This window comes from Rattus norvegicus, chromosome 1 (assembly GCF_036323735.1).
Source record: "Rattus norvegicus strain BN/NHsdMcwi chromosome 1, GRCr8, whole genome shotgun sequence".
In the NCBI taxonomy this organism is placed as follows: Eukaryota; Metazoa; Chordata; class Mammalia; order Rodentia; family Muridae; genus Rattus; species Rattus norvegicus.
Genome location: NC_086019.1, coordinates 218,292,160 through 218,319,060, shown reverse-complemented (window position 1 = coordinate 218,319,060; position 26,901 = coordinate 218,292,160). Strand labels below are relative to the sequence as shown.

General features: G+C 44.6%; 2 protein-coding genes and 1 non-coding gene across 3 annotated transcripts in view; 1 reads left to right on the top strand and 2 right to left on the bottom strand.

Moving 5' to 3' along the window:
* The window catches only part of Osbp (oxysterol binding protein), a 29,809-nt gene extending 24,203 nt beyond the window's left edge, over positions 1 to 5,606 (bottom strand). The window contains exons 1-2 of the mRNA NM_001108927.2: positions 5,359 to 5,606; positions 599 to 807 (exon numbers count right to left, since the gene is read on the bottom strand). Coding sequence (NP_001102397.1) covers positions 599 to 794 — 196 coding nt within the window. The 5' untranslated portion in view covers positions 795 to 807; positions 5,359 to 5,606. The remainder of the gene's footprint in view (positions 1 to 598; positions 808 to 5,358) is intronic.
* Positions 5,607 to 5,716: 110 nt separating this feature from the next.
* Positions 5,717 to 26,579, top strand: Rpl27al8 (ribosomal protein L27A like 8; the record flags this gene model as incomplete). The annotated part of the gene is made up of 3 exons (XM_017590482.3): positions 5,717 to 6,264; positions 18,555 to 21,981; positions 26,439 to 26,579. Coding segments are annotated over 2 exons (915 nt in total), but the record flags the coding sequence as incomplete, so codon positions are not given.
* Positions 22,479 to 22,602, bottom strand: Scarna23l1 (small Cajal body-specific RNA 23 like 1). Its single transcript, XR_005500149.1, has one exon. It is a non-coding gene; the product is annotated as a small Cajal body-specific RNA 23 (non-coding RNA).
* Positions 26,580 to 26,901: the final 322 nt, after the last annotated feature.

Here is a 26,901-nt window from a genome sequence, read left to right as displayed (position 1 = left end):
AAAAAAAAAAAAAAATCAAGAGAAGAGAAATTGGCATAGATTCAAATTATGGGTTGTAAGATTCCTAATACCGAGCTAGAGCTAAAGTAACTATGTCTCAAATATTTAAGAAAGTTAACTGACATTACAAATAAAAGCACAGGCTAGGCACTAGTCATAGTGGAGAATGCCTTTAGTCCTAGTACTCAGGAAGCATGGGGTTCCAGGCCATCAAGGCTACTAGTAAGACTCTGAATCAAAAACTTTAAAACAAAAATTGTTAAGCATAAGTGGTATGCCATATCTTTAGGATCAGGGGTTTTCAACTTCGGCCAGCTGGTTCTTTGTTGGAGGGTGGACATGCTATTCTGTACCTCACAGGGCATTGAACTTCTAGTCTCTATATGCCAGTAACACCCTAGCTTCTTTTAACTAAATATATCTCCAGACAATATCAAATGTCGTGTGTGTATCTGCAGGTCTGAGCTCAGTTTAGAATCACTACTCAAGAGAAATAGCATACAAGAAGCTTGGAACAGCTAATGCATAGAACATAATCAAAACACACACTGTAGTTGTAAAAGGTTGTTTCCCAGGCCAGTGTTCCTTTGCTCCATACCTGACTCAGCCAGCATCTTCACAGCCTTGGCCTTGGCCAGTTCTAGGGCTGTCACCCAGCGCTGACGCTCCACTTCCGAGCTGGCCTTCAAGTGGTAGGTCTGAGCACCGCCATTGGAAATGATGAAGTTGCAAGAGTCTTCCACAGTGATGTTGGCTGTGGCAAGGTTGATGGTGCCTCGGCAGGTGTGCCTCATCTCTGCCTTGGACCTGCCACAGCAAGACAAAAAGGCTAAACAGAAGGTAACAGACCACACATCTGCCCTGCTCTGCTTTTAGCCTCTTTTCATAACTCTGGCTTCGAAGTTAAGTAGTCTTAGGAAACAAATTCTTGTTTTATTTCCTCAAACAACTCTTGGAGATTTAAGCAGTGGGAAATTGCTTTTGGAGCTTGTAAGCATTATTTGCGAGTTGGAGTTTATTGTCCAACTGTTCCTCTTACCATTAGCTTTTAAGAACACAGTCTTTACTGAGCTAGAATCGCATAAAATATGAATTCAGAAGTTAATTAAATACAACCGACTGAGTTCTGGAGGGTGGAAAGGTGGATGCAATCATGGCATCACTACCACAATCCAAGTGTGGAACAGCCCCTAGCTCTCTTCAGGCCCATTTGCAGTCGCAAACTACGTTTTACTTAGCAAGTTATAAAACACTTTATAACCTTGTGCAACAAAAATTTTTGACACTCTCATTCTCTAAGAATAGCTCCATTTTTTATACACTGGCCACCCCCTCACTGTAAATCAGCCCAAATGGGAACGGGCATGCCATGCTTAGGATTACACTGCAGAAATGTATAAAAGGGGGGCTGGGGATTTAGCTCAGTGGTAGAGCGCTTACCTAGGAAGCACAAGGCCCTGGGTTCACGGTCCCCAGCTCCGAAAAAAAGAACCAAAAAAAAAAAAAAAAAAAAAAAGAAAAAGAAAAAGAAATGTATAAAAGGCAAACTGACCTGATTAGACTATTAAATATTGGTTATGGCTCAAACACGAGAAATAAGAATAACTACAATAAAGAATAAAAATGAAAGAATCACCAGGCATTTTAATCTTTTGGAAAGTGCAGTTTCCTAAATTCCAGGTTTTTATTGGTGGGAACTACTAAGCCATCCTATTAATAGCCAGGAAAGACTCAGCAGGTCTGTACTCAAGAGTGCTGGGTGTAAAAATTCCCCCAATCTCTACTGACAGTACTATTAATAGACTAACTTCTGAACTTTACACTACTTGGTGACAACAAGCTATGAAGCACTGAACATAAAATACCCAAATTCACATTAAACATCAAAATCCCAGAACTACTGAGCACACAGAGAAAACTGCCCATTTCTTCCTAGCGCTGGTTATTATGTCACACGTTCAAACTTCAGTTTTCCCTGTCCAACTCAGAACATAAAGAGGTCAAAGTCCTCTGCCACAGTACAAAGCAGTAGAGCCAAGCAGCCAAACACACCTGGCACATCCAGAATTCCTACATGCCAGAAATGGCACACACCCTTCCTAGACACTAAGATTTAATATGTTTGAGAACGTCTGTTTACTGCCCCTTAAGAAGACAGATTCGCTGTTGTTTACTTTATCATGTGTTAACAATTTTTTCTACTTCTCAAATGTACTAGTGAGCAATAAGAGATCACAGGGTGGGGGTGAGGGTCTCAAAGGACTGGCCATTTTCCATGCCCTGCACCTGCCACACTGTAATGTGAATCCCTGCTTTTTCTATTCTTACCTCCCCCCACCCCCACCCCAAGTTTCGGTTACATTATGAATAATGCAGGCTGAATTACAGACTCACAGCTGAAGGCCAGCTTACCCTTAGTACTTGGGCCTTCTATCACAGACCTCCTTATTGACACTTTCCACTAACTGCCTCCTAGGATCTCCTCTGGCTCCACCATCTTCTTGCACCAAAGAAGTTTTTCAGATAATATAAAGTCTATAGGTGGTTAACAGACACTAAGAAACCCTCAGAGGAGGAAGGGAGGCTTGACCACAGAGCTCTTAGGCAAACATACCTATGGTTATGTTTAGAACAGAGATAGGAAAGAGTCTGCATTGAAGTTCTTCAGTCATTACAGTATTACATGGTTATTTTCTGGCTAGAAAGTTCTTGCCTCAAAAGGCCAGATGAAATAGTAATTTAATCTCTAGAACCTAGAAGGAAAACCTACTATAGCCTGCCATGGGTGTTTTTGAGAGATATGGGATTCTGTATAAGAGAGTAAGTTATGGGGCATCTATGTAAATAAACATAAGATAAAAAGGTTTGCTCATGACTGTTCTATGTCATCAGAGGATGGAGTCTATGAAGGAAACATGTATTTTGAAAATGGCATACATCAGAGACTGTAGGTTTTAGACATATGACATTCAGAGGAGGAATAATAACATAGCTAAGTAATTCTAGGAAGAAGATGGGGATCACAAGGTACCCTACTAAGAATAAACTGCCAATGCAGTAGAAAGGATGTACTTCACTGAAATTCTGGGGCTGGTGGGGTAATGAACAGATTGATAAACTAGGCCCTGTTGATTGGTTGGCTTGTGAATGGGACCATCCTTCTTGGCAACAGCAGGCTAATGGCATATTTTGCTATGTTTTTGGAAGGTGTTTTTTTCTCAGCTACTGTGAGAAAAAAGGTAAAAGCAGCAACAAATATGAAGAAATAGCAACAGGTTAAGTTATTAATATCCTAGGTCAACACTGATCAAGATTTATAATGATGAAACAATCAGGTATCCTGCAAAATAAATAATGTAAGAACTTGGTTGGATTAAAACAATCAGGGAATATTTTTTTTTTAACTTTACTGAATTTTACGTGTCTTTTGCCTGCGCTTATGTATGTACAGTAAGTGCTTTTCTCCAACCCAAGACCACATATTATTAAAGTCCTTGGATAATACAGTTGGGTTTTTTGTTTGTTTTTCGTTTGTTTTGTAGCTCTGGCTATCCTAGAACTTGGTATGTAGACCAGGATCCCTCAAAATTATAGAGATCCACCTGCCTCTGCCTTTTGCTGAGATTAAAGGCTTGTTATCACTATGTCTAGCCCTCAATATACAAGTTTTAATACACGGAATCAATGTTATTAGAGATTTATGAACCAAGTCAGGCTATGAATCAACTGGACATTAGAATAGTCAATTAAAACAAGACATGAGCTTGAATAGATGGAAAAAACTCTGAGTCAAACTAAAACTTTAAATGTGTGTTATAATCCTAAAATGAGTTCTAAATGAGTAGGAGAAAGGGTTATATTAAAACTAATTCAGAATACAATAATGAAAATGTCACACCTATCAAACAACTAATGTTGCTTAAGCGTCAAGGATGAGGTAAGGCATTTTCTACGTGGAGAGCAATAAAAATGTTCCCAACAACCTCCACCTCTTGTCTTCAAGCTTTCCTTAAAACTCTCTGAGAGCCAAGCCAACGGTGTTCATGGGAGTTATTCATTCCTCCTGGACCTCCTGATAGTAGAGTAACCCGGTGAAACTGAAAAGAAATACAGGCTGAGCCACCCCTCCCCGCACCAGGGTCTTGGGTTCCCATACTGGATGGCCTCTGGGAAGAGATTTCAACCAGAAATGTCATTATACTAAGCAAAGCCCTCTTAGAATACACTTCTGTACTTTATTGCATGAAACACACTGTAACACCATGTTTTAGGTAATTATCTCTGTAGCTAACTGGTCCTTGTAACACTAACCTAAGTTTTAGGTTTCAAAGTATGAAGAGTAGTTTCAAATCCTGATTTTTCCAAGACCCTGCTAAGTCTGCTTCCTTGTCAAGAACATGGGAACATGTCCTAACTCCCAGGGAGCTAGGAGATCTAGGAGCACTGAATGAAATGTTGCATGTATGACATCAGGCCACAATGCACAGACGTTGGAAAAGCTATCCCCAAATCACCTCCCACAACACCTGCCTAGTAATATAAGCCCCAAAGTGTGTGACATGTTTATGACCATGCTATGAGTCACAGTAAGTATACATTAACCATACCAAAAGAAGCACTGTGAATTGTTTCAAAAACATGTACTCTTCCTTTAATAAAACTTAATCTTAAGTAAAAACTAAAAGGTGCATGGTGACTGCTGGATAAGACAATTATTCCAGTGAGAGGAAGTGGGGCAAGCAAAAGTAAAAGCTATGGTAGAGTATACATTCTGGACTGTCTAGACCGAGAAAGTAAACTCACCCTTGGAGAGGTAAGACATATGGTGGACAGAAACCCAAAGTCTCCCTGTGTGTTGGTATTCTGATGTCTGAATGTGTGGACTGAGTATACCAAGCATGGGCAGATATATCAAGGGTGTATCAGAAATATTAAATTTTTGAGACTGGAACACAAAAAGTTAGGAGTTGGAACTTCCACTGTAAGTTCCTGAGGGACAGTGACCAGGCTCTATCTGTGCCCCTCCAGCCTTACAACAGTGCTTTACTTGCAGAATTAGCGATTGCACCCACGTGGTAGCAGAAATACAAAGGCAGAGCAGATGCTCTCCAAACAATTGCTGACAGGAAAGACCCAGGGATGGAGGCAGATGAGGCACTAGGGGCGGGCGACAGCAGGGGCAGGAGCAGTGTGTCAAATCTGCAGGTTCTGACTTTTGCAAGCTGTCAACCTGTACAGGTGACAGACAGCGACCCAGGGCGACCTTGGCAGTGAAGCCGGCCGGCGGAGAGTGACAGCGCGGGTCTGTGGGCTGCACAGGGGAAGGCCAGGTGAGCGCGGCGCCCCGGAAGCAGTTACCTGTAGTAGCTCAGGAGCCCGTTGCTCAGCACGAACCATCGACGCTGGTAGCCTTTGATGTAATTGGTCCATTTGAAGAGCCAGCCCTCTCTAGCCGAGCCCGAGCCCCCGGCGCCCGAACCGCCCGAGCCCGCGGCTGGCGGTGCAGAGCCCGGGCCGCCTGCCGCCACTCCTCCGGCCCCGGGGCCCGGGCCGCCGGCCGTCGCAGCCGTCGCGCCTGCCACCCCAGAGCCGGGCCCCGCGTCCCCGCGTCCGCCGCCGCCTCCCACAGCGGGTGGACCCGCACCGCCGCCGCTCGGGGCCGCGATGGCTGCCGGCCCCGGCCCTACCACTCCTCTCAGCTCGGTCGCCGCCATGAGCCGCCGCCGCCCGGAGAGACAGGACCGGAACCGCCTACGAGCTCCGCCGCCGCCGCCCGGAGCGCCCAACACGGCTAGCGTTTCAGCCGCCGCCGCGCAGCGTCCCCGCCCCGCCAGCCCCGCCGCGGGAAGGAGGGCTCGGCCGCCGGGAAGGAGGGCGGCGATTGGTGCCGCCAAGTGTCACTTGCGGAAGACCCCGCGGACATTGGCATTTCTCTCGGGCCTGTCATGCTACTCCGCCCAGTGAGAAGCGCAAGACGCGACGCGTCCTCCAGGCCTGCTTCCGATTGGCTAAAAGGAAAGCCAATCAGGCAGGTCTACCAAATCATTGGTGGTTTTGCGAGGTCCGAGGACGGGAGAATGCCGAGCGCCTGGTCGGTTTGGCTTCCGAATGGCTAGTACTTCCGTCAGTCACTACAGTTTATGCTTCTGTCATTGCCACGTCACCCCCCGCCCATTACTCTGCCCTTCATCCTCTTCCGCCCTTACGGATTGGTGGTTGGCATCAGCAGCTCAAGCTTTTCTACCAATTACTGGGCGCATCGAGGTAAATGGGGCAGAGTCCTGCCTTTACATACTCATTCTTATCTTTTATTGGCTGACACCTTTGTCTTTCACTTGTCGATGGGGAGGCGGGGCTATGTTTGGAGATGATTGGTTCTGGAAATTGTCAGTGAAAGCTGAAGTTGGCCGAGATAGCAAATAAATTCATGGATGCACGAGTGGGCAGGCACGTTTGCAGCTTTAAGGAAGTGATGGGCCTCTGTAAATGTTCTTTGATGTGGGCGTGCTGTGGAATTCCCTCCTTCTGAATTAAGATTTGCAGGTGGCCTTAATAGAGATGGATGGTTCCTGGGTCTCTTAGGGATTCCCTTCTCTTGTCCTGCCTCCGAAAGAACCCAGAGAGAGCTTCCTCAGCTCCCTCCTGGACTCCCCCAATCCCCACCCTTTCTTGATTTACCCTCTGTCTCTTTATTCTAGATTGTCGCACACTTCTACTAAATCTGACTAAGTTGCTATTCTAGTTTACGGGGAGAGTAGATTGTCAAAGACCTATTGCCTGCTTTTATATCTCTTTTTCCAAATCTAAAGACCCTTGTTAGGGTTAGTGTGGTAAAAACACAATTAAATCTCTTGTTTATTGTTGGGGCTTTGTTGTTTTGTTTTGAACTGGGTATTGAATGATTAGATTTGATCAGCTTAATTACAGCTGTGTTAGATGTCACAAATTTCAGTAACTAATGCAGCATTGGGCTATTGTGAATTATTATTACAAAAATTGCCAAAACCTGTACTTTGGGGAATCAAACACCTATGACAGTGTAGCAGTTTGACCTGGCAGAATAGGGTTTAACTTTAATTTATTAATTTCTTCTAATTTTGTGTGTGTGTGTGTGTGTGTGTGTGTGTGTGTGTGTGTGTGTACACCTGTGTGCAAGTACTTGCAGATGCCAGAAGAGGGCATACAATCCTCTGGAGCTGGAGCTAAAGTTGGTGGGTAGCCACCCCATAGGAATACTGGGAACAGAACTCAAGTTCTCTAGAAGAACAGGGAGCATCTTTAAACATCTCTCTAGTCCTGGGAGTTGCTTTTAGATACTATAAAAAAACTATTCTCCTCATCAATGTCAAGAAGAAAGTCTAAGCTGGGAGTTGATGGCACATACTTTAATCCCAGCACCCAAGAGACAAAGGCAGGTGGATCTCAAGGCCAGCCTAGTCTACAGAGTGAGTTCCAGGATAGCCAAGGCTACACAGGGAAACCCTGTCTCAAATGGAAGGAAGGAAGGAAGGAAGGAAGGAAGGAAGGAAGGAAGGAAGGAAGGAAGGAAGGAAGGAAGTGAATCTAGTCTGATTGGAAAGCCTGGCTTCTCACTTTGGTTAAAAACCTTTACAGAAAACAAGTGGAAAGAGGGAGGGAGAGAGGGAATTGTTATCATGCGGTTGTAAGAAAGTACATTTGAGTTTTGACCAACTCCAAGCATTTGTAACAAGTGGGAGCTGTGGTGCCACACGACCCTCAGTTCATTGTGTAACCACAAAGGAGAAACACAGGAGATCTCACTGTCCCCGTTTCAACCCGGTAATCTCACATCACTGACCCAGAGACAACATTTTTATGAGGTCCCTGTGATATTGCAGCACAGAGTACAAATGTCATTTGTGAAGGAAACTGCCTTGCCAAAATAATTGAAACTGAATCAAATAAAGCCCATTTATAGGAGCTAAAGAAAGCCGCTTAATGGTAGGCCCAAGGAGACAGCCAGATGGAGAATGTGAGGTCTGGGGAGATGGCTCTGTGACTGTAGTGTTTACTGCTCTTGCACAAGACATACTTAACTCAACTCAAACTCACAATCACTGGTCACTCCAGCTCCAAAGATCCAATGCCTTTGGCTTCCCCCGGCCCCAGCATTCAGGTGAACATACTCACAGAGAGATACACATAGACACACACGGTTTATAGGCACGTTGAGAACGTAGCTCACTTGGTGGGAAGCTTGCCTGGGATGCACAAGAACCTGGATTCTACCCCCAGCACCACTCACACCAGGAGCAGGAGGCACTCGATTTATTTAAGACCACCTCGGGTGACATAGGGTGATTCTGCTTGCTAATTAACAAACAGACTTAAAGGCACAATTAAATAAATACGGGATTGGATTCTGGCTCCGCAAAACGGACTTTGAGACTTTTCCAGCACAGTTATAAAGTGCGAACTGTTTTGTATTACCAGCCTGTTGTTAGGCAGTAACTATATTAGCTCAGTTGCTGATGTTGGAGATCTAAAAAACTTGGAAAAGTATATAGACATGAACCATTAATTTTCTTCAAAATGATTCAACACAAAAGGAGGAGGGGGGAGAAGGAAGACAGCCACCTAATCACTGTTGGTTTTCATCAGTGAGACAGAATAGCCCAGAAACGAATTAAGGTAAGAATTTATTAAAAGTTCCTGTTCAGGGTCTTGTTGCTCCATTATTCAAGGCCAGCCTGGGCTACACAGGGTGATTCAGGGCCTGTGTGATTAGAACGTAAAACATGGGGAGCGTATAGTGTAGCAAAGCACCTTCCTTGTTGGCCAACAGCAGACAGCTGGGGGAGTGGGGGAAGGTCCCCAGGGGCCAACTTCCTCCTCCAGTTTCCACCACTTCCCTGCTGTCCATTCAAACTTTGACTCCATCAAATAAATAGCTTAGTCTGGGAGCTGGAGTGATGGCTCAGCAGGAAGAGTGCTTTCTGTTCTTACGAGCACTGAGGTTCAGCACCCAGCCAGCACCCATCGGGTGACTCACAACTGTCTGTCACTCCGGTTCTAGGGGATTTGATGCTTCCTTTGACCTCCGTTGGCTCCTGTACCCACATACTCAGGCACACACAGGAGTGCACACATTTTAAAAAATAGATTTTCACATACTTATACATGATTTCATGTTTATATTTTAAAATATATCTTAAAAATAGATTAGTCTATTGATTAGTTTAAAGCTCTCATCAATCAATTCCCTCTCAATGACCGAATCCACAACATGGGGGAACCAAGCTTTCTAGGAAGGAACTTTTTGGGAAGCAATTCCACATACGTAAATCATCATAGGAGTGTGTGTGCTCTAAAATGCGCACACGTGTATATGTACATTTATATGTTTACCTAAAAAGGAAATATAGCCAACACAGAGCGGGGAGGAAGCATTGTGTCATTGGTTGATTGTTTTTCTCACATACTGAGTATATGAGTGCTTGTATTCCAGTTTTTGCTTTTGTTCAAAAAGATTTTAAAACATCCGGGCATGGTGGCACGTGACTTTAATCCCAGCACTTGAGAGGCAGTGGCAGGGGTATCTCTGAGTTCAAAGCCAGTCTGGTCTACTGAGCTACTTCCAAGGCAGCCAGGACTATGTGGAGAACTGTCTCATAAAAAATACTGAGTTGAGTTATTGATATCACTCCACACTAGCACTCCGGAATAGCACTCAGAATTTTCAGTCTGGCAAATGATGCCCTTTCATGCAGCATCTCTGACTTTCATCCTGCTTTTGTCCCCAGCTCCATTAAATGGATCTACATACCTTCTCTGGGTGGTCCCTGGGCTTCCTCTGCCTGGCGCCTATGTGTAGGCTTCCTGTCCATCCAGTGGTCAGTGTGATGATAGTACATTCTTACAGAGTGTCCCCTGATTTCCAGAGCTGTAGCAATCTCCCTTCTTCAGGGCACAGACTTTCTCTATGATGTTAGTGTTCTAGGTGTTAGTCAAAATACCAGAGGAAAACAACTTGAAGAAGAGGACACTGATTCTGGATCATAGTTTTAGAACTCAGTCATAGCAGTGGGGAGCAAGGCAAAGCTCACCTAGAGGTCACAGGGGAGCGGAGGCAGGGAGTGGGTGGAGACAATATGCCTGTAGTGACTGGAGGTGGGTGGGTGGGTGGGCGTGTTTCTTTCTTTTTTTCTTCTTTTATTCTATGTAGTCTGTGGAACGGTGCCATCCACATTCCAGAGGATATTGTTTTTATTCGTTAGTTAACCTTCAATAGAAATGCCCTCATAGACACACCTAAAAGGTATGCTTCGCTGATCCATTTATCTATTGGTCGAATCAAGTTGACAGCCAAGGTTAACCACTGTGGGGCTGGAGAGGGGATCTCAGCGTGAAGAGGGTTAAGATCCTGCACTCTTCTTGTAGAAGACCAGATTTCTGTTCCTAGCTCTTGCATCATGCGGCTTACAAATGCCTATAGTAACTCCACCTTCAGAAGTATCCAACCCTCAGGGCTCCAAGGAAGTCATAGACTCATACTCCCATGCATACACACACACACACACACACACACACACACACACACACACACACACGCACGCACGCGCGCGCACACACACATAATTAAAAAGAAAGTTAAAATAGTTCTTAGCAATTAAAAAGAAAGTTAAAATAGTTCTTAACAATTAAAAAAAGTTAAAATAGTTCTTAAAAGGTTAATCATTGTATCTTGCCTTATAAAATTTTCTGTTTTAGCTGTATCTCTTCCACTAGAGGGACTAGAGGGTACCCCCCCACCAAGGTACTATTCATTATCCTTGATTTCCTCACAACAGTGCACAGCCTACATATTAACCCATTCAACAGTATTACTTGCACGTAAGTTATCAACTTGAAGTCTCAGCCATGTTCTGGAAGATCAGAGTCGATATAAAAGTAGATTGTCTCCTTATGAAGCATGAAGGATCTGAGGGTCAGATGCATCCGCAATAGGGAACACACAAATGAACATACACAGCATTTGTACAGAGAAAAGATTTATGATAGTCATGCACAGGCATGGCAACTGGAGTGTTCTCAAAGAGTGTAATAGAATGAGAGTAAAGGGTGTAATTTGTTTCAAAGAAGAATAAATGTAGCTGCTTGATTTCTATGCTGATTGGGTCCCCCAAAACAGTTTGCAGTAGAAGGTCTGCAAGTAGCTCCTGGTAACCTGACCCGGGTTAATTCTGATTGGTAAATAAAGATGCCAACAGCCAATAACTGGGGAGAAGAAACAGAGGCAGAGTTTAGGATTTCCTGGTGTGGGACTTGGAGGAGGAAGGGGAAGGAGAAGAGATACAGTGCCTGAGGAGTGTACAGGACAGAGATACAAAGCCACCATGTAAAGGGGCCCAGAGGGCTGTTCAACTGGGCCCAGAGTAGCCAAGATGGAACATAGAATTTAGTAAGTAGTTACTCAGAGTTATCAGTGGGAGGTAGATTCTAACGACATGGAGGGTAGGCAGCTGCCCAGCTATTGTGCTGCCTAAGACATATTAAAATATATAGGTTGTGTGTGTGTGTGTGTGTGTGTGCCTGCCTTTCATTCCAGAACATAAACCATTGATACAGGTAGGAACCCCATGCGGGGATTTATTAAAAATATAATACTATGGGCTGGAGAGATGACTCAGTGGTTAAGAACACTGACTGCGGGGTTGGGGATTTAGCTCAGTGGTAGAGCGCTTGCCTAGGAAGTGCAAGGCCCTAGGTTCGGTCCCCAGCTCCGGGAAAAAAAAGAACCAAAAAAAAAAAAAAAGAACACTGACTGCTCTTCCAGAGGTCCTGGTAGTTGAGGAAGAGTTAGGAAATAATGGAGATATTCAGTAAAAAGGTCTGAGGAAGAAAAAAAGACAGTGGACCCAGGTGGAGACAAAACATGGTACTTGGAGACCTGAAGGGCCTCTTGTGAAGTTTGGATTTCATTTTTAGTGCATGGGGGATCAATTAAAGCAAATGACCTCAACTTTTGTTTGAAAATTACCAGCGTCTGGACAGAAGATGTATCACAGTTACAAGAGTGCTTGCCTAGCATACACAAAGCTCTGAGCTCGACCCCAACACTCCATAAACTGAGCATGTGGCACACATCTGTAATCCCAGCATACAGCATTTGAGATGTGGAGACAGGAGACTCGAAAGTTTAAAGTAAACTCCAACCCATTTTGTGCTACCTGATATCCTGCCTGGAGCAACAAACAAAGAAAACAAAACAAAAAACAGCAAACAAAATAAAGCAAACAGAAACCGATCACTGAATAGTGTAGCAACAAATATGGGAAGAGGGTGACAGATTTCATACCATTTTGGAATTAGGATTGGTGCATCCCAATCAACGTGCATGAATATAAATATCTGAAATTACTATTTAGTGTTCTTATGGAGTCCTGACCTCATCTGTGTAGTCAGACAGTCACCTCTGTGATTTTCTTTAAGACTCCTTTTACATACCCCTCTGGTTTAGATTTGTTATTCTTTGTTGTTTGTTTGTCTGTTTTTTGTTATTGGGGATTGATTCTAATGCTTTGAATTAATCCAACTCCCCAAATCAGGAATCTGTTTGTCCAAATGCTGAAGGTATTTGTCCCCAATTGTTTTTTGATCCATTAATAAAGAGCCAATGGCCAATGGTTGGGCAGGTAGACTGAGGAGGGACCTTTAGATTTTCAGAGAAAGGAAGGACAGGGAGAATCACCATGATTTGGAGAAGAGGGATGGGTCACAGAGCTGTAGGAGAGAAAACCAACCAGCCATGTAAGAATTTGAGTAAGTGGCCACTGGCCACTTCCCTGATTGGGCCTGGGGTAGCGTGGGAAGGTTTAGGAGTCTCAGGAGTATGGGGGTCATGAGGGGAGTTTGCAAGCAGGGGAAGGTTTAGGAATGCCCAGCCTTTGAACTAGTCATGCCATGTCAAAAATTAACTGGAGCGAGCATGTGTGCCTGCCTGCCTACCTGCTTGCCTGTCTGTCTGTCAGTCTTTCCTTCATTCTAGAATCCAGATCGATCACTTGCCTCTGCCTCCTGATGGCTGGGATTAAAGGTACACACCACCCTGCCTAGCTGGGAATGTATACATTTGAAGAAAGATCTGTGGGCAGGTTTTTCCCTTTCTTTTTAAGCTTTTTTAAAGTTAACATACAATGAATTAGGTTTTATTATAGCTGTGTGTGTGTGTGTGTGTGTGTGTGTGTGTGTGTGTGCGCGCGCGCGCGCGTGCGCGCCGCACGTGTGTACAGTGGGTATGTGTGTGGATACATGTATGCTTGTGCTCAGAGGTCAGCCTTGGGTAGCGTGTCTGCAGAGCAGTTCACCTGTTTTTAATCACAAGGCCTCTCACTGTGCTGGAGCTTCCTGATCCAGCTACCCGGGGTGGCCAGAGAGTGCTACACATCTGTTTATCTCTACTTCCCAGCACTGAGATTACATTCAACTTTTTAAACAAGGTTCTGCGAATCAAATGAGCTGGGGGTTTTTCGTTTGTTTGTTCTGTTTGTGTTGTTTTGTTTTGTTTTCTCAAAGCAAAGCCCTTAGATGATTATCATTCCAGTCCCTGTTATAGAATTTTCATGCAAATACTTTGTTCCTAATACTCCCTCCTCCCCTCTGGCTGGACCCTTTCTCCCCTCCAAACAGTCTTCCATTCTGATTTCCTGTAATGTATATTCCATTGCTTTCTAGTCCTTTTTCTTTCTTTTTTCTGAGCATACATGTTTTTATATTAAAACATGTTTCCTACTTGTCAGGTAAAAGTTTTAAGCTGGGGTTGGGGATTTAGCTCAGTGGTAAGTGCAAGGCCCTGGGTTCGGTCCCCAGCTCCGAAAAAAAGAAAAGGGGGAAAAAAAAAAGTTTTAAGCTTAGTTTTATTATGCATGTTGGCAGTGGCTGCTCTACGGCTCAGTTTTTACCGTGTGATAGTTTGCTAATGGTGTGAATGTTTGCGATGGTGTAAACCTTGTTAGTATAAAGCAGTGTGGGAAGTGGGTGCCCCAATTTCACCCTCACTTCACTTACAGAGTCATTAAAAGGTTGTTGGGAAAGGTAATGGTCTCCCCCCACCCCCAGCTGGGGACCGAACCCAGGGCCTTGCCCTCGCTAGGCAAGCGCTCTACTGCTGAGCTAAATCCTCAACCCCGCTTTTTTTTTTAAATTTTAGTTTAGTTCTTGATTGTGTGTGTGTGTGTGTGTGTGTGTGTGTGTGTGTGTGTGTGTGTGTGTGTGTGTGTGTTCAGTCAAACTATTTACCATATATAGCTCTGGATGGCCTGGAACTTGCTCAGTAGACCAGGCAGGCTTTGAACTGACAGAGATCCATCTGCCTGGTGTTACAGGCTGTGCCACCCTGCCCCAACAACTGATTTGTTCCTTTGAGGGACAGCAGGAGTCTCTTTTTAAATATGAATGTGAAGTAATTTGGGTTTGTCTTAGACTGAATTCTCCCCAGGCTCTCCTGGGGGGGCACTCCCTTCTGTGCTGAAAGCAGTGGGCAGAAGGGTCAGAGGCAAAAGAACACTGTGCAATGGCTACAGAGACCCTCAGGCTCCGCACTATCTGGACTGGAGTCAGCTTACTTAGCTGTTCCGTCCTCAGAGTAGATGGGGCTCAGCCTTTTCCCTGCAGATTGTCCAGGGAGTAGGCAGTCCTGAGAAACAGACTCGGCTGTGAGCTGTCAGCCACCAACACTTGCAGCTGAGGGCGGTGTCAGTCCCTAAGGTAGGCCTCTATCCAGAGCATCCCGTACTGCATGAGCATGTCCCTCTCTCAGGTCAAGACTTTTATCGTTCACTTAACCTCCACAAAAGATGCTAATGGAAGCTGTACTGGGTAACCCTGTTGCTGCTTGACAGAGGGCCACTACTCATTCCTGCTCTCCCTGTGAGATTCTTAAAGCCTACCTCTTCTAGGTTCTGTATTCAGAGTGGGAAAGAGCTTGGAGAACGAGTTCTATTTTTGTGATCACTGGGGACTGGTCTAATTTCCTTTGCTTGCTGTCTAACTTTTCTGGAGCAAAGGCTATCTCCATTCTAACCTTCCTCTTTCGCTCAAGTCTGTGCAAGAGAATGATGTAATTCACTGAAACTAAGGAGACACAAAGTGAATTCATCCAAACAGATCCTTTGACAGAGTCTCAAGGGAAGGAATGGGCCTTCTGTTTGGGGATCATTAGGTACAAGAACCACATGTGGTGTGTTTTGTGTCTAGCCACATGGGGAATCAATGTGTTTTTAAATAAGGAGAGCTTCACGTGTCCCTCACAGGAGGCACCATTCACCTACTTATTCACCAGTTATGATGTCCCAGGGCCTCGATAACCTGGACTCAAGTCCTGGTTTTGCTAAGTAAGTCCAATCTTGGGCTGTTTATACAATGGCTCAACAATTTTCTCATCTCCATCTTAGAAACTGTTTCGTAAGGATTTGGGAGGGATTAAAGAAAGCACAGGGAATGTCCCTGGATATATGGTACTAAGTGCTAACTGTAATTAGTGATTTTGCAAGAAGATCATTAGAGCCCAGCATATGTAACCCATGTTGCGGTTTGGATTTGAACTGTCTTCTTTCCCACGGGCTCATATGCTGACGGATTGGTCCCTAGCTAGTGGCCATAATGAGAGGTGATGGGATCACAGGGCTTTAGCCTCATCAAAGATTAATCCCTTTGTAAGGTCAAAGCTGAAGGTGCTATCAGGAGATGGGGCCTAGTTCCAGGAAGTAGGTTTATGGGGCCTGGAGGCCTGTTTTGTAGGGCTGCCTCTGCTTCTGGACTCTTCAGCTGCTGTTCCACCTCCTCCTGCTGTGAGGAGGTGCATGCTCCCCGCCTTGATGCTGCGTCATCACGCTTGGGCCCAGAAGCAACGGAACCAAGTGAGCGTGGGCTGAGCCCAAGAGACCAAATCAGCCTTCATGCCTTAGGCTGTCCTTATTGTTTATGTCATTTATTTATTTTTGTTTATGTGTGGATACATGCATGCTTGCTGGTCTGTATGCATCCCACATGCAGTCAGTGTCTGTGGAGGAACTGGAGTTTTACAGGGGTCACGCACTACACGGTTAGGGTACTGGGAATGACACTCTGTCTTCTGAAAGAGCAGCAAGTAATCTTGTCACCGAGTCTTCTTTCCACGACTCCCCAAGTTGTTTCATTACAGATATGCTGTCCCAGCAACTAAAAGCTCAGTTTTCATTGAGAGCATTAGACATGCTGCAGGGACGCTACAAACACTTGAACTTTGTAGACGCGGAAGTTGATTATTATTTTGTGTGAAGCATCTTTACGGACCATGCCGTGTATCGCTCCATCCTCACTGTTCTGCCTGTTTTTTATTTCATTTCATTTTATTTTTTTTTGAGAGAGGGGCTCTCTGTGTAACAACTCTGGCTGTCCTGGACTCGCTTTGTAGAAGAGGCAGGCTTGGACTATTCATAGAGATCCTCCTGCCTCTGCCTCCTGTGCTGGGATTAAAGGCGTGTGCCATCACATCCAGCTCACTTCTATGAGGAGGGCAGCTGAGACTGAACAAGTCCAGTCCCTTGCAGAGGCAGAACCTCTGTGTGCAGACGTGGATGTGACCGGGCACGTCACACGTCACACGTCACCATGCTTTGTAGTTGTTTAGTTTTTGCCCTTTATTAACTCACAATTTTGTTTCAGAATTTTCTTCTTTAAATCCATTCTGTTACTTTTGTTTATGTATGTGTGTGTACATTCCACTGTGCTCCTGAGAAAGTGAGGAGACAGCTTCTGGGAGCTTTTGGGAGTTCGTTCTTTCCTTCTGCCTGGTGGGTCCTGGGGTTTGAACTTCAGTAATCAGGCTTGGTGGCAGGGGCCTTTTCCTTCTGAGCCACCTCACCTACCCTAACTTAAAGATGGGGAAGAAAAACAACTCCAGAAAACATCCAAACTAGGCGTATCACAGGGGCTAGGAATGTGGCTCACGTGTAAGGTGGACACCTTGCATGTGCACGTTAGAAAATGAGCGTGATAGCACATGCTTGTAGTTCCAGCACCAGGAATATATGGCCTGTGTGAGGCCCTGTTTCCACATGGAAAGGTAAATAGGTAAATAATAAACCAACAAACAAGGGCCAGTGAGATAGCTTTGCTGCCAAGCCTGATGACCTGAATTCCTTCCCCAGAATCCACAGAATGGAAGGAGAGAACAAACTCCCTCAGGTTACCCTCTGACCTGCATGACTGTGTCATGATGTGTGGACCCACAGATAGATAGACTCTCTTCAAGCTACACAGCACCCATTGTTCACACCAGAAAAGCATGTTTTACATTTCAGAGAAGATTGGAGGCTCCGGGTGAGAAATCTGTGACAATTAAAATGTGTATTTCTGGGATGGAGAGATGGCTCAGTGATTAAGAGCACTGTCTGCTCATCCAGAGGTCATGAGTTCAATTCCCAGCAACCACATGGTGGCTCATAACCATCTATAATGAGATCTGGTGCCCTCTTCTGGCCTGCATGCTTACATGCAGGTGCAATGCTGTATACATAATAAATAAATCTTTTTTTAAAAAATGTGTTTTTCTTAATAGCACTTAATAAATTCTAATGCAAAAATGACTGCAAAAGTCCTTTGCAGTAAATGGCTAAATTTGCAAGTAGGAGAAGCCCAGTTTGCAATGGATTGGACACAACACTTTCACATGCAAAGAAAGGTACAGGAAAGCAGCTCTGTGTAGATATAAAGGCTCACAGTGGAGGTTCCCTGAAGTCTTTAGACAGACAGCTTCCTCCATCCTGTACTGTTTTGCTGATAAGGTTACTTTTTGCCCCCAGGTGGCTACCACCAGAGCTCCCTTTCTTTCTAACTTTGAGTAGGCACCTTGAAGAAAACATGGAGATCAAAAGGCAAAAGCCCCTCTCTGCCTTATATTGTTGTGTCAGTATGTAAGTTCCCAACTCCTGACCCAGTCTCCATTGTCTACCTGCCTGCAGCCATGCTCTCAGCCATGACAGGCATGGACTCTTAACTCTCTGTAGCCATAACCACGCCTCCCAAGGCTCAAGGGATGGAGCAACATCCAAGAAGAATTCAGTTACCAGAGTTATCATAGTGCTTCGGCTTTCATTAAGTCCAAAGAACAGGACCCTTTGAAGTGAAGGTGACTGGGGCCAGCACAGTGACCCCACGTATTTGAATAGTCTTGTACAAGCAAGCAAGAATCAAAGACGCCATGCAAGGTTTCATCTTTAACGCTGCAAAGAGATGTAATAAGTTATATAAATTTGCGGTTTATTTTTGGTTTTTCGAGACAGAGTTTTGTGTGTGGCTTTGACTGTCTTGGAATTCACTTCATAGACCAGGCTGGCTTCAAACTCATAGAAATCCTCCTGCCTCTCTCTCCCAAATTCTGGTATTAAAGGCATGCACCACTATGCCCTGTTCAAGGTACATAAACTTTTATCATCAAGAGAAAAAAATGAGTTTTTAAAATGCAATTGAAAGAAGAAACCACTGAAAAGAAAAGACATAGAATAAGAAAAAATAAATCCCCTCTTTCTTTCTGCCCCCACCATGCCATCCAGACTGAGGAAGACCTGGAAACTCCGGGGCCACGTGAGCCACAGCCACGGTCGCATCGGTAAGCACGGAAAGCGCCCAGGAGGCCGTGGGAATGCTGGAGGCGAGCATCACCACAGGATCAACTCTGACAAACATCATCCGGGTCACTTCGGCAAAGCTGGCATGAGGCATTACCACCTGAAGAGGAACCAGAGCTTCTGCCCAACTGCCAACCTGGATAAATTATGGACGTTGGTCAGTGAGCAGACACGGGCCAATGCAGCAAAAAACAAGACTGGAGCTGCTCCTGAAAGACCCCCAGACTTGGGGAGACTCTCGCTCCAGTCACGGGTTGAGGTACCCCCAGGAAACACGAGAAGCCGGTCTTGATGTAATCAACAAGAGGCAGTTTTATTTACGAGATCTCGGGCTGACACGTATCTCACACAGGAGATTGAGTCAAGCCCCGAGCCTCTCTAGGCAGGAGCTTATATAGGGAAAACCAGGGGTTTCGTGTGAATACACATGATTGGCTAATACAAAGGGTGCACAGTTACTTTTGGCACGGAGTTACATCAACAAAGCATACGTGTAATCTAGCATCTCAGCAATGTGGGCAGGGCAACTCATCTCACTGCAGCAGGGGGATGACCCATCCTCAGGGAGTGAATGAAGGAAGGGGAGGGGGTGGCTCCAGATGGCCAGTGTCCTTGGGAGTTGATAGTCGGGCCAGTGAGCCCTATCTCAAATTCTCTCAGGCATGTCTGGACTTTGTTCATGACTAACTTTTAGAAATTTTAACCCTTCACTCCCATCATTGATGTTGTTCGATCAGGCTACTACAAAGTTCTGGGGAAGGGGAAGCTCCCTAAGCAACCTGTCATCATGAAGGCCAAATTCTTCAGCAGAAGAGCTGAGGAGAAGATGAAGGGTGTTGGAGGTGCCTGTGTTCTGGTGGCTTAAAGCCACTTCAGAGGTTAATTAAATGCAAACATTTTCAAAAAAAAAAGAAAGAAAGAAAATAAATCAACTGTAAAAGAAAGGAAGGAAGGAAGGAAGAAAGAAAGAAAGAAAGAAAGAAAGAAAGAAAGAAGAAAAGGAAAAGAGAGGAAGGATTTTTGTGGCTAAAAAATTTGACCAGCAATTAAGGGAACACTGTGAAGATGTTCATACTGAATTGGTTCGTGTCTGGGAGGAAAGATGGGTAAGGAGTGAAAAGCACCAGATAGCATTTAGCAAGGAGCTGAAAAGCAAGAGTTGGTGGAAGAGCAGATGTTTACAAGGCTCTTCTGGGAGGAAGGCAGGTTAAACGAGGGAAAACAAGAAGCCCCAAAAGAAAGGAGACAGAAAGGTAGGAAATACACAGGTGGGGCTGAAGGCCCAAGTCCCCAGCATCCAGGAGAAAAGGCAGGCTGAACTGTGAACCGAAGGAGAGGAGGTCTGCCTCCTGTAGCACAGTACACAGGTCCAAGTGTAGAATCAAAGAAAAGCTTTAGACACAGAAGACAAAACCAGAAAACTCAGAGCATTTTTGCAAAAAGCCTTGCAAGAGAAGACAAAGTCTATGCAGCAGGAGCACAGAGAAGAGGGGGCTGGAGCACGAAACTGGTGGGATGGGCCCTTCAAGACTTAGAAAAGGAGGCAGATAGAAATAAGCAAGCGAGAGAAGGCATGGCAAGACAACAGGAGGTACACCATGGATATCGAATCTGGCAATGAAGGGATGAAACAGCTCAGGAGAAAGTGAGAACACTAGAGGACTGGAAGGCAAAGAAGTTGGTTGGGGACGATCAGAGGTTGGCACATAAAAGGGGGCAAGGATGGAACTCATGAATGGGGATGTGTACACAGGGAAACCCAAAGTTCAAGAGAAGCATAGGGAACTGAATTATATGTATCCTCCCCACTTGCCTTTATTTCTTAAAAGTTAATTGTTTAGTTAGCATTCAGAATGAGGGGGTTCACTGTAACATTTTTTGTCTTTTTGTTTAAAGATTTATTTATTTATTATAAGTACACTGTATAAGTCTTCAGACACACCAGAAGAGGGCATCAGATCTCATTACAGATGGCTGTGAGCCACCATGTGGTTGCTGGGAATTGAATTCAGGACCTCTGGAAGAGCCGTCAGTGCTCTGAGCCACCTCTCCAGCCCGACTGTATATATATATTATCATTACACTTTGCTCTCACTCACCCTTCCCCACGGTCCTCCCTTGCCCTCTTTCCCCTATGCTCATACTTTAACAACCAAAATATTTAAGTGTGTGCCTGTGAAGTGCATACTAATGGGGAAGGTGGAGCCCTGCCCTGTTCAGGAGCATTTTGGGAAGTCTTAGCAGATGTGCTGGACAGTGGTTGTAGTTGTAATCGAGTTTCCTTTTCTCTACTATTCATGTCCAGGGTCTTTCTTCTCTGCCTTTAAGGACAAACCTATTATGTGACCATTAGAAAAGATCTAAAATTGTTCAGAAATGTAGATACAAAATATGAAAGCTTATTATAATTATACCTTACAAAGATAATCACTGTTTACCGTTTGTGTGGGTTCTTTCATTGCCTTACTATTTTTTACAAATATTCTAAAAACTGTTAATGACCAACAACTTGGTACCTATGCAATGAATTTGATAGGGCTGTTGTAAGGAACCGTAGGTTTATCGAGTAGCTTACCCACTTACTGAGTAGAATCCCCACTTCATAGTTCATTAAACCAGAACTCTAAGACCAAGGTGACTTTTTTTCTGAAGTCTCTTTCTTTGGCTTTCAGATGGTTGCCTGTGTCTCCCTATCTCCCACTCTGCCTGTTTGACACCAGCCCTTGGATTTGAGCCCACTCTAATAATCTCATTTTAATTCATTCTTCAAATACAGTAATATTCTGAAGTACCCAAGGCTAGGACTGGAGGATCTGTTAGGACTTCGAGCTTGGGAAATACAACTTCGCCACATCATGAATTCAGTGCTGGGATATACGAAAGCTATGGAGCACAGTAACAGACAAAGCCAGCACCAGTCAGTCCGTCACTCAGCCTAAGAAATCCAAACAACCAACTTCCTGCAGCCTTCTCTCAACCTCACTTACCTGAGTGCTGTCCAAGTGATCTTCAAAAATGATTCTCTCAAGAACTCAGGGGAAATTGAGCCCTCATTCACTGTTGGTGGGACTGCCCACAGATGCAGCCACTATGGAAATCAGTGTGGAGAATTCCCAAAAAGTTAAACATACCTTAAGACCCAGCTATCCCTCCTTGGCATCTGTCCAAAGGACAGACATCATACTCCACAGAGCCTTGTTCATCATTGTTCATTGCTGTTCTATGCTCACCCAGTTAGAGAATGGAGCCAACCACATCCCTACAACTAAACAAATGGACAATACAAGTGTGGTACATATATGCAATGGAATACCACTCATCTGCAAAGGAGAGGACATCATGAACTTTGCAGGTAAGTGGATGGAATTAGAAAATATATTAAATGACATATCCCAGACCCAGAAAGACAATGTTTCATGTTCTCTCTTAATTGGAAGCTTCTGACACTAAGCTCCTGGTACCTGCTTGGTCAGCTCACAACCACCTCTAATGCCAGCCTCCAAGGGATCTCTAATGCCCTCCTCTGGCTTCCATGGGTATTGACACTCATGTAGACCTGTGCACATTTTTTAATAAGTTATTTAAGATCCCAGTTACAGACAGTTATGAGCTGACATGTTGGTGCTGGGAATTGAACCCTGTTCCTTTAGGAAGAACAGACAGTGTTCTTAAACACTGACCCATCTCTTCAGCTCCAGGAGTAAACCTTTTTTTTTTTTTTTTAATTTAGAAAGCTGGGTTTTATTATGACAAAAAAGGCTCTTTCTTCCTTTAGGGCTTTATTTAAATTCACTAACATTTTGTTTAAAGGGAAACCTTCATGTTACAAGTTATGTTAGATGGTAGGGTGGTTGTACTGAAAACCGTGGAGTCCTGTGACCACTTGGACCGGACACCCCCAACCAGTCCAGATTCTCTTGCTCACGGAGGGCAGGTCAGGACCACAAGAGAAGGACTGAGCCCTGGTGAGCAGGTAAACCTTTTTTAAAAGTAAGTTCCTCAGTGGTTTTTACCTTTTTAAAATTTATTTGCTCTTTGTTTTGTTTTGAGATAGGGTCCAGGGTCTCCTGTAGACGAGTGGTCTTGAACTCCTGACCTCTTGCCTCTGTCTACCTCCCAAGTGCTGAGATATAGGGAAAGGTCTTCACAGCTGACTAGTCACCTTGCCTTTTTTTTATTTTTTTTTTATTTTTTTTTTAATTTTTCTTTCTTTTTTTTTTTTATTAACTTGAGTATTTCTTATATACATTTCAAGTGTTATTCCCTTTCCCGGTTTCCGGACAAACATCACCCTCCCCCCTCCCCTTCCTTATGGGTGTTCCCCTCCCAAACCTCCCCCCATTGCCACCCTCCCCGCATAGTCTAGTTCACTGGGGGTTCAGTCTTAGCAGGACCCAGGGCTTCCCCTTCCACTGGTGCTCTTACTAGGATATTCATTGCTACCTATGGGGACAGAGTCCAGGGTCAGTCCATGTATAGTCTTTAGGTAGTGGCTTAGTCCCTGGAAGCTCTGGTTGCTTGACATTGTTGTACTTTTGGGGTCTCGAGCACCTTCAAGCTCTTCCAGTTCTTTCTCTGATTCCTTCAACGGGGGACCTATTCTCAGTTCAGTGGTTTGCTGCTGGCATTCGCCTCTGTATTTGCTGTATTCTGGCTGTGTCTCTCAGGAGCGATCTACATCCGGCTCCTGTCGGTCTGCACTTCTTTGCTTCATCCATCTTGTCTAATTGGGTGGCTGTATATATATGGGCCACCTGTGGGGCAGGCTCTGAATGGGTGTTCCTTCAGTCTCTGTTTTAATCTTTGCCTCTCCCTTCCCTGCCAGTCACCTTGCCTTTTAAAGGGGCAGATTCTGCACCTGTCACGAGAGGGAAAACTGTGAGATTTTTATAAGGACCCCCATTTTGTTGTGGGTATGAACTTCTCCAGTAAAACTTAGGCTGAAGTTCGGTTGCCCATGTGAGGTGATTGCGAGACTGTGGACCTTTAAGAGGTAATTAGGTTAGAGGGTTTCCACTCTCATGAAGGGATTAATGAAGTGCCGTGGAAGTGGGCTTGTTATCAGGAGAGCCTGCCGTGCCGTGGCTCAGTTGCTCTGTTCCTCAGCTCTGCACACGCCCATCCTGGAGCTTTTCCCACCCTGTGCAGAGAGCAGCACATGGCCCTGAGCCAGAAGCTGAGCAGATTCTGGAGTTGTGCTCTTGGACTCCCAGCAAAATGGCCCAAAGTAAATCTCTTTTCATTAGAAGTTAACTACATTAACAATTTTGTTATAGCAATAACAGCAAAAAAGGGTCAAGGCGTCACTTTCTCTGGTCTTTTTCTTCACTTATGTAGTGGTGATTTCTAAAGGAGGATATCAGGTGTTTTCATTTTGTTTTGTTCTTTCTAAAGCAGTGAGACTGGGTTCCTTCCCAGCTTTTGTTGTGTATCCTGTTCCCTTTCTAATGCCTGTCACATGATCCTACTCCCTTTGCTCAGTGATGTTGGCCTTCAGTGGTTTCTTTCTTAGTTCTAGATTTATTTTTTCCTCTTATTTGCATGACTGTTTAGTTGCACTTATGCATGTGGACCACTTGTGTGCTGAGTACCCACAGATGTCAGAAGAGGCCACTGGATCCCCTGGACTTGGAGTTATGGATGTGTGTAAGCCAGCATGTGGGTGCTGGAAACCCACCCTGGGCCTCTTCAAGAGCAGTCAGTTCTCTGAGTCATCTCTCCAGTTCCCTCTAGTGGCTGCTTAACATTTATTTATTTATTTTTTAATTTTTATGTTTTAGTCTTCTCATACATTACATCCCTAACACAGTTTCCCCTCCCTCTTTCCCTTCCAACCCTCCCTCCCTCCACTCCTTCTCTGTCTCTCCTCAGAAAGGACAGTCCTCCCATGGGTAGCAAACAGACATGGCATATCAACCCAGTAGGAGGATGAGGGTCCCAAAAGCTGTCAAAAGAGCTAGAGACAGCCCCTGGACCCACAAGAAGACCAAGGCACACAACCATAACATATATGCAGAGGGCCTAGGTCAGACCCATGCAGGCTCCCTGGTTGTTGGTTCAGGCTCTCTGAGCCTAAGTTAGTTGATTCTGTAGGGTTTCTTTGGTGTTTTTGTTTTTTAACACAGGGTCTCATTCTGTAGTCAGGTTAGCTATGAATTCAGTAAGCGACTCTATCGTTTCAGCCTCCCCAGCACTGGGATTACACGTAGGCTTGCATTACCACACCTTTTGCTGGCCAGATCTGCTTCTGCCTTCCAGAAATCCACTTACCATTGCACACCAGGCTGGACTGGCAGGAATGAAGCTTATCTGGGAGGGTGGGTTCCACAGGATCTCAGCTGGCACGAGTGCCAGGAGAACAGCCTTCTCTGAGCTGGTCTTCAGTGAAACAACTTTCTTTTATTGGGGGTAACAAGGGCTATGTAGACCTTGGAAAGTGGGTAGGGGTTTGGAGATGAGGGTACATTATCAGCTGGTGCTGAGGTGTTGAGAACGCTTCATTTGCATGAGGAGGAATTCCAGGTGCTTGCTGGACTTTGTCCTTATAGGGAGAGGAAGCTAAAGCTGTAATTTGGCCTCCAGGCTACTTAACTACATCAAGAGTAGCAGAGGCAGGGGCTGTCCAGGCTACATGCACTGGGACATGCACAGCAAGGAGGGAGCCGTTTTAACTTCTATCGGTCTCAGGACAAGATGTTCAGAGGTTCCCCAGTTGCATGGCTTTCTGACCCCATGCCTGTTAGCTCCTTGAAGTTTTCATGGACTTCTTTTGTGTAGCTGTTCTCTTGAAAATTACCCACTTAACCCCTCTCCCCCACTCCCAGCCCGTGTACAAACTCTTCCTTCATTCTAAGTCATTAGCGCAGCTGGTCTCTTTCTAGTACTTATTACTACAAGTATCCCACTAGGACTGGAAGCTGTACCTGAACCATAAGCTCTGACTTACATTGTCAGAATGTTCCTGGCTTGCTGATAAAATGAGTGACAATGGATTTAGAAACAGGCCTCAGGTAACCAACTGGACATTTTGTGTCTGTTTAAAGTGGTTCTTGGAATACCACCTTTAATCTGGGTTTCATCAAAGTTCAATCATTTCACAGTCAGATGGTGTTTGTGTTTGTTTGTTTTGATTACCTGCTGTGTCAGCACTGTGCTGGGCTTTGGGGTGAACAAGACAGTTTCTCTATTTGTGCAGCTCACATGTGAATGACTACAGGAAGTCACTGAAGGAACAAGCCACCTGTGACCTGTTTATTTCACAACATCAGCAGAATGGAAGCAAGGAATTCCATTTGCTTCTTCCCAGGGTCCAGATCTATAGCACTACACCCATCCCTGTGATTCTAATCCTTATCACAAGCCCAGTTCTTTTTTTGGACATTCCCAAGAGGCATTAGTTTGCCTTCTGAAAAGCACAAACATTAAAACTCAGTCAGGAAGGCTGCAGACATGGCCTTCAAGCCATTCTGTTTTCTAGCTGTCTCCACACAAAGCTCAGATCTAGGATCAGGAACTATCTTCCAACACAAATTCCAGTTTTAGTCCTTACCACCAGATGGTGGAGAATCTAGACTATAGATGATCATTTTGATGCAGTACAATTATAGTTGACTCTTTTGTTTCAAACGGCTAGAGGATCAAAATAGAAAGTTTGTTTGGGGTTGGAAATATGGCTTATGGTACACCTACATGAAAACATTTATACAGTATATAAGCAAATCCTTTTTTAAAAGGTGTATTCTTTCTACATTATAAAATAGCTAGAAAAAAGTAAAGTGATGTAGGCTTATCTTTGCTTATTCTTCATAGGAAATGATGACAGACAAGAAGTATCTGAAGATTGACTTGCAACAGTTAAAAACTGTGCAGTGGAACACAGAGCCATAAACAGGGTGGCTCTCTGCACTGGTTAAGATGGCCATGGTATATATTAAAGGTAAATGCAAAGTCTGTCTAATTTGTATCTTTGTGTGCCTATTCATGGTAGAATCACGTCAAGAGCAACACACTTGGCTTCATGATTTTGGTGGGGGTTTATTAGCATCTAATCCATATAATAATTGATTGCATCTTTATACATGTACATCACACTCACTCTACCATTTCTCTCCTTCCCCTTTCTTATAATCTCCCTCCTCTTCCCAACTTGTCCCTCTTTTATTTTCATGTCTGTGTATGTGTGTGACTCAAGTTTCATTAGGGTTCCTTATAGGAATGTAGGTAGAGTTTCTTAACAGAAGCAGGGACTATTTACCAGACTACACCACTGAGA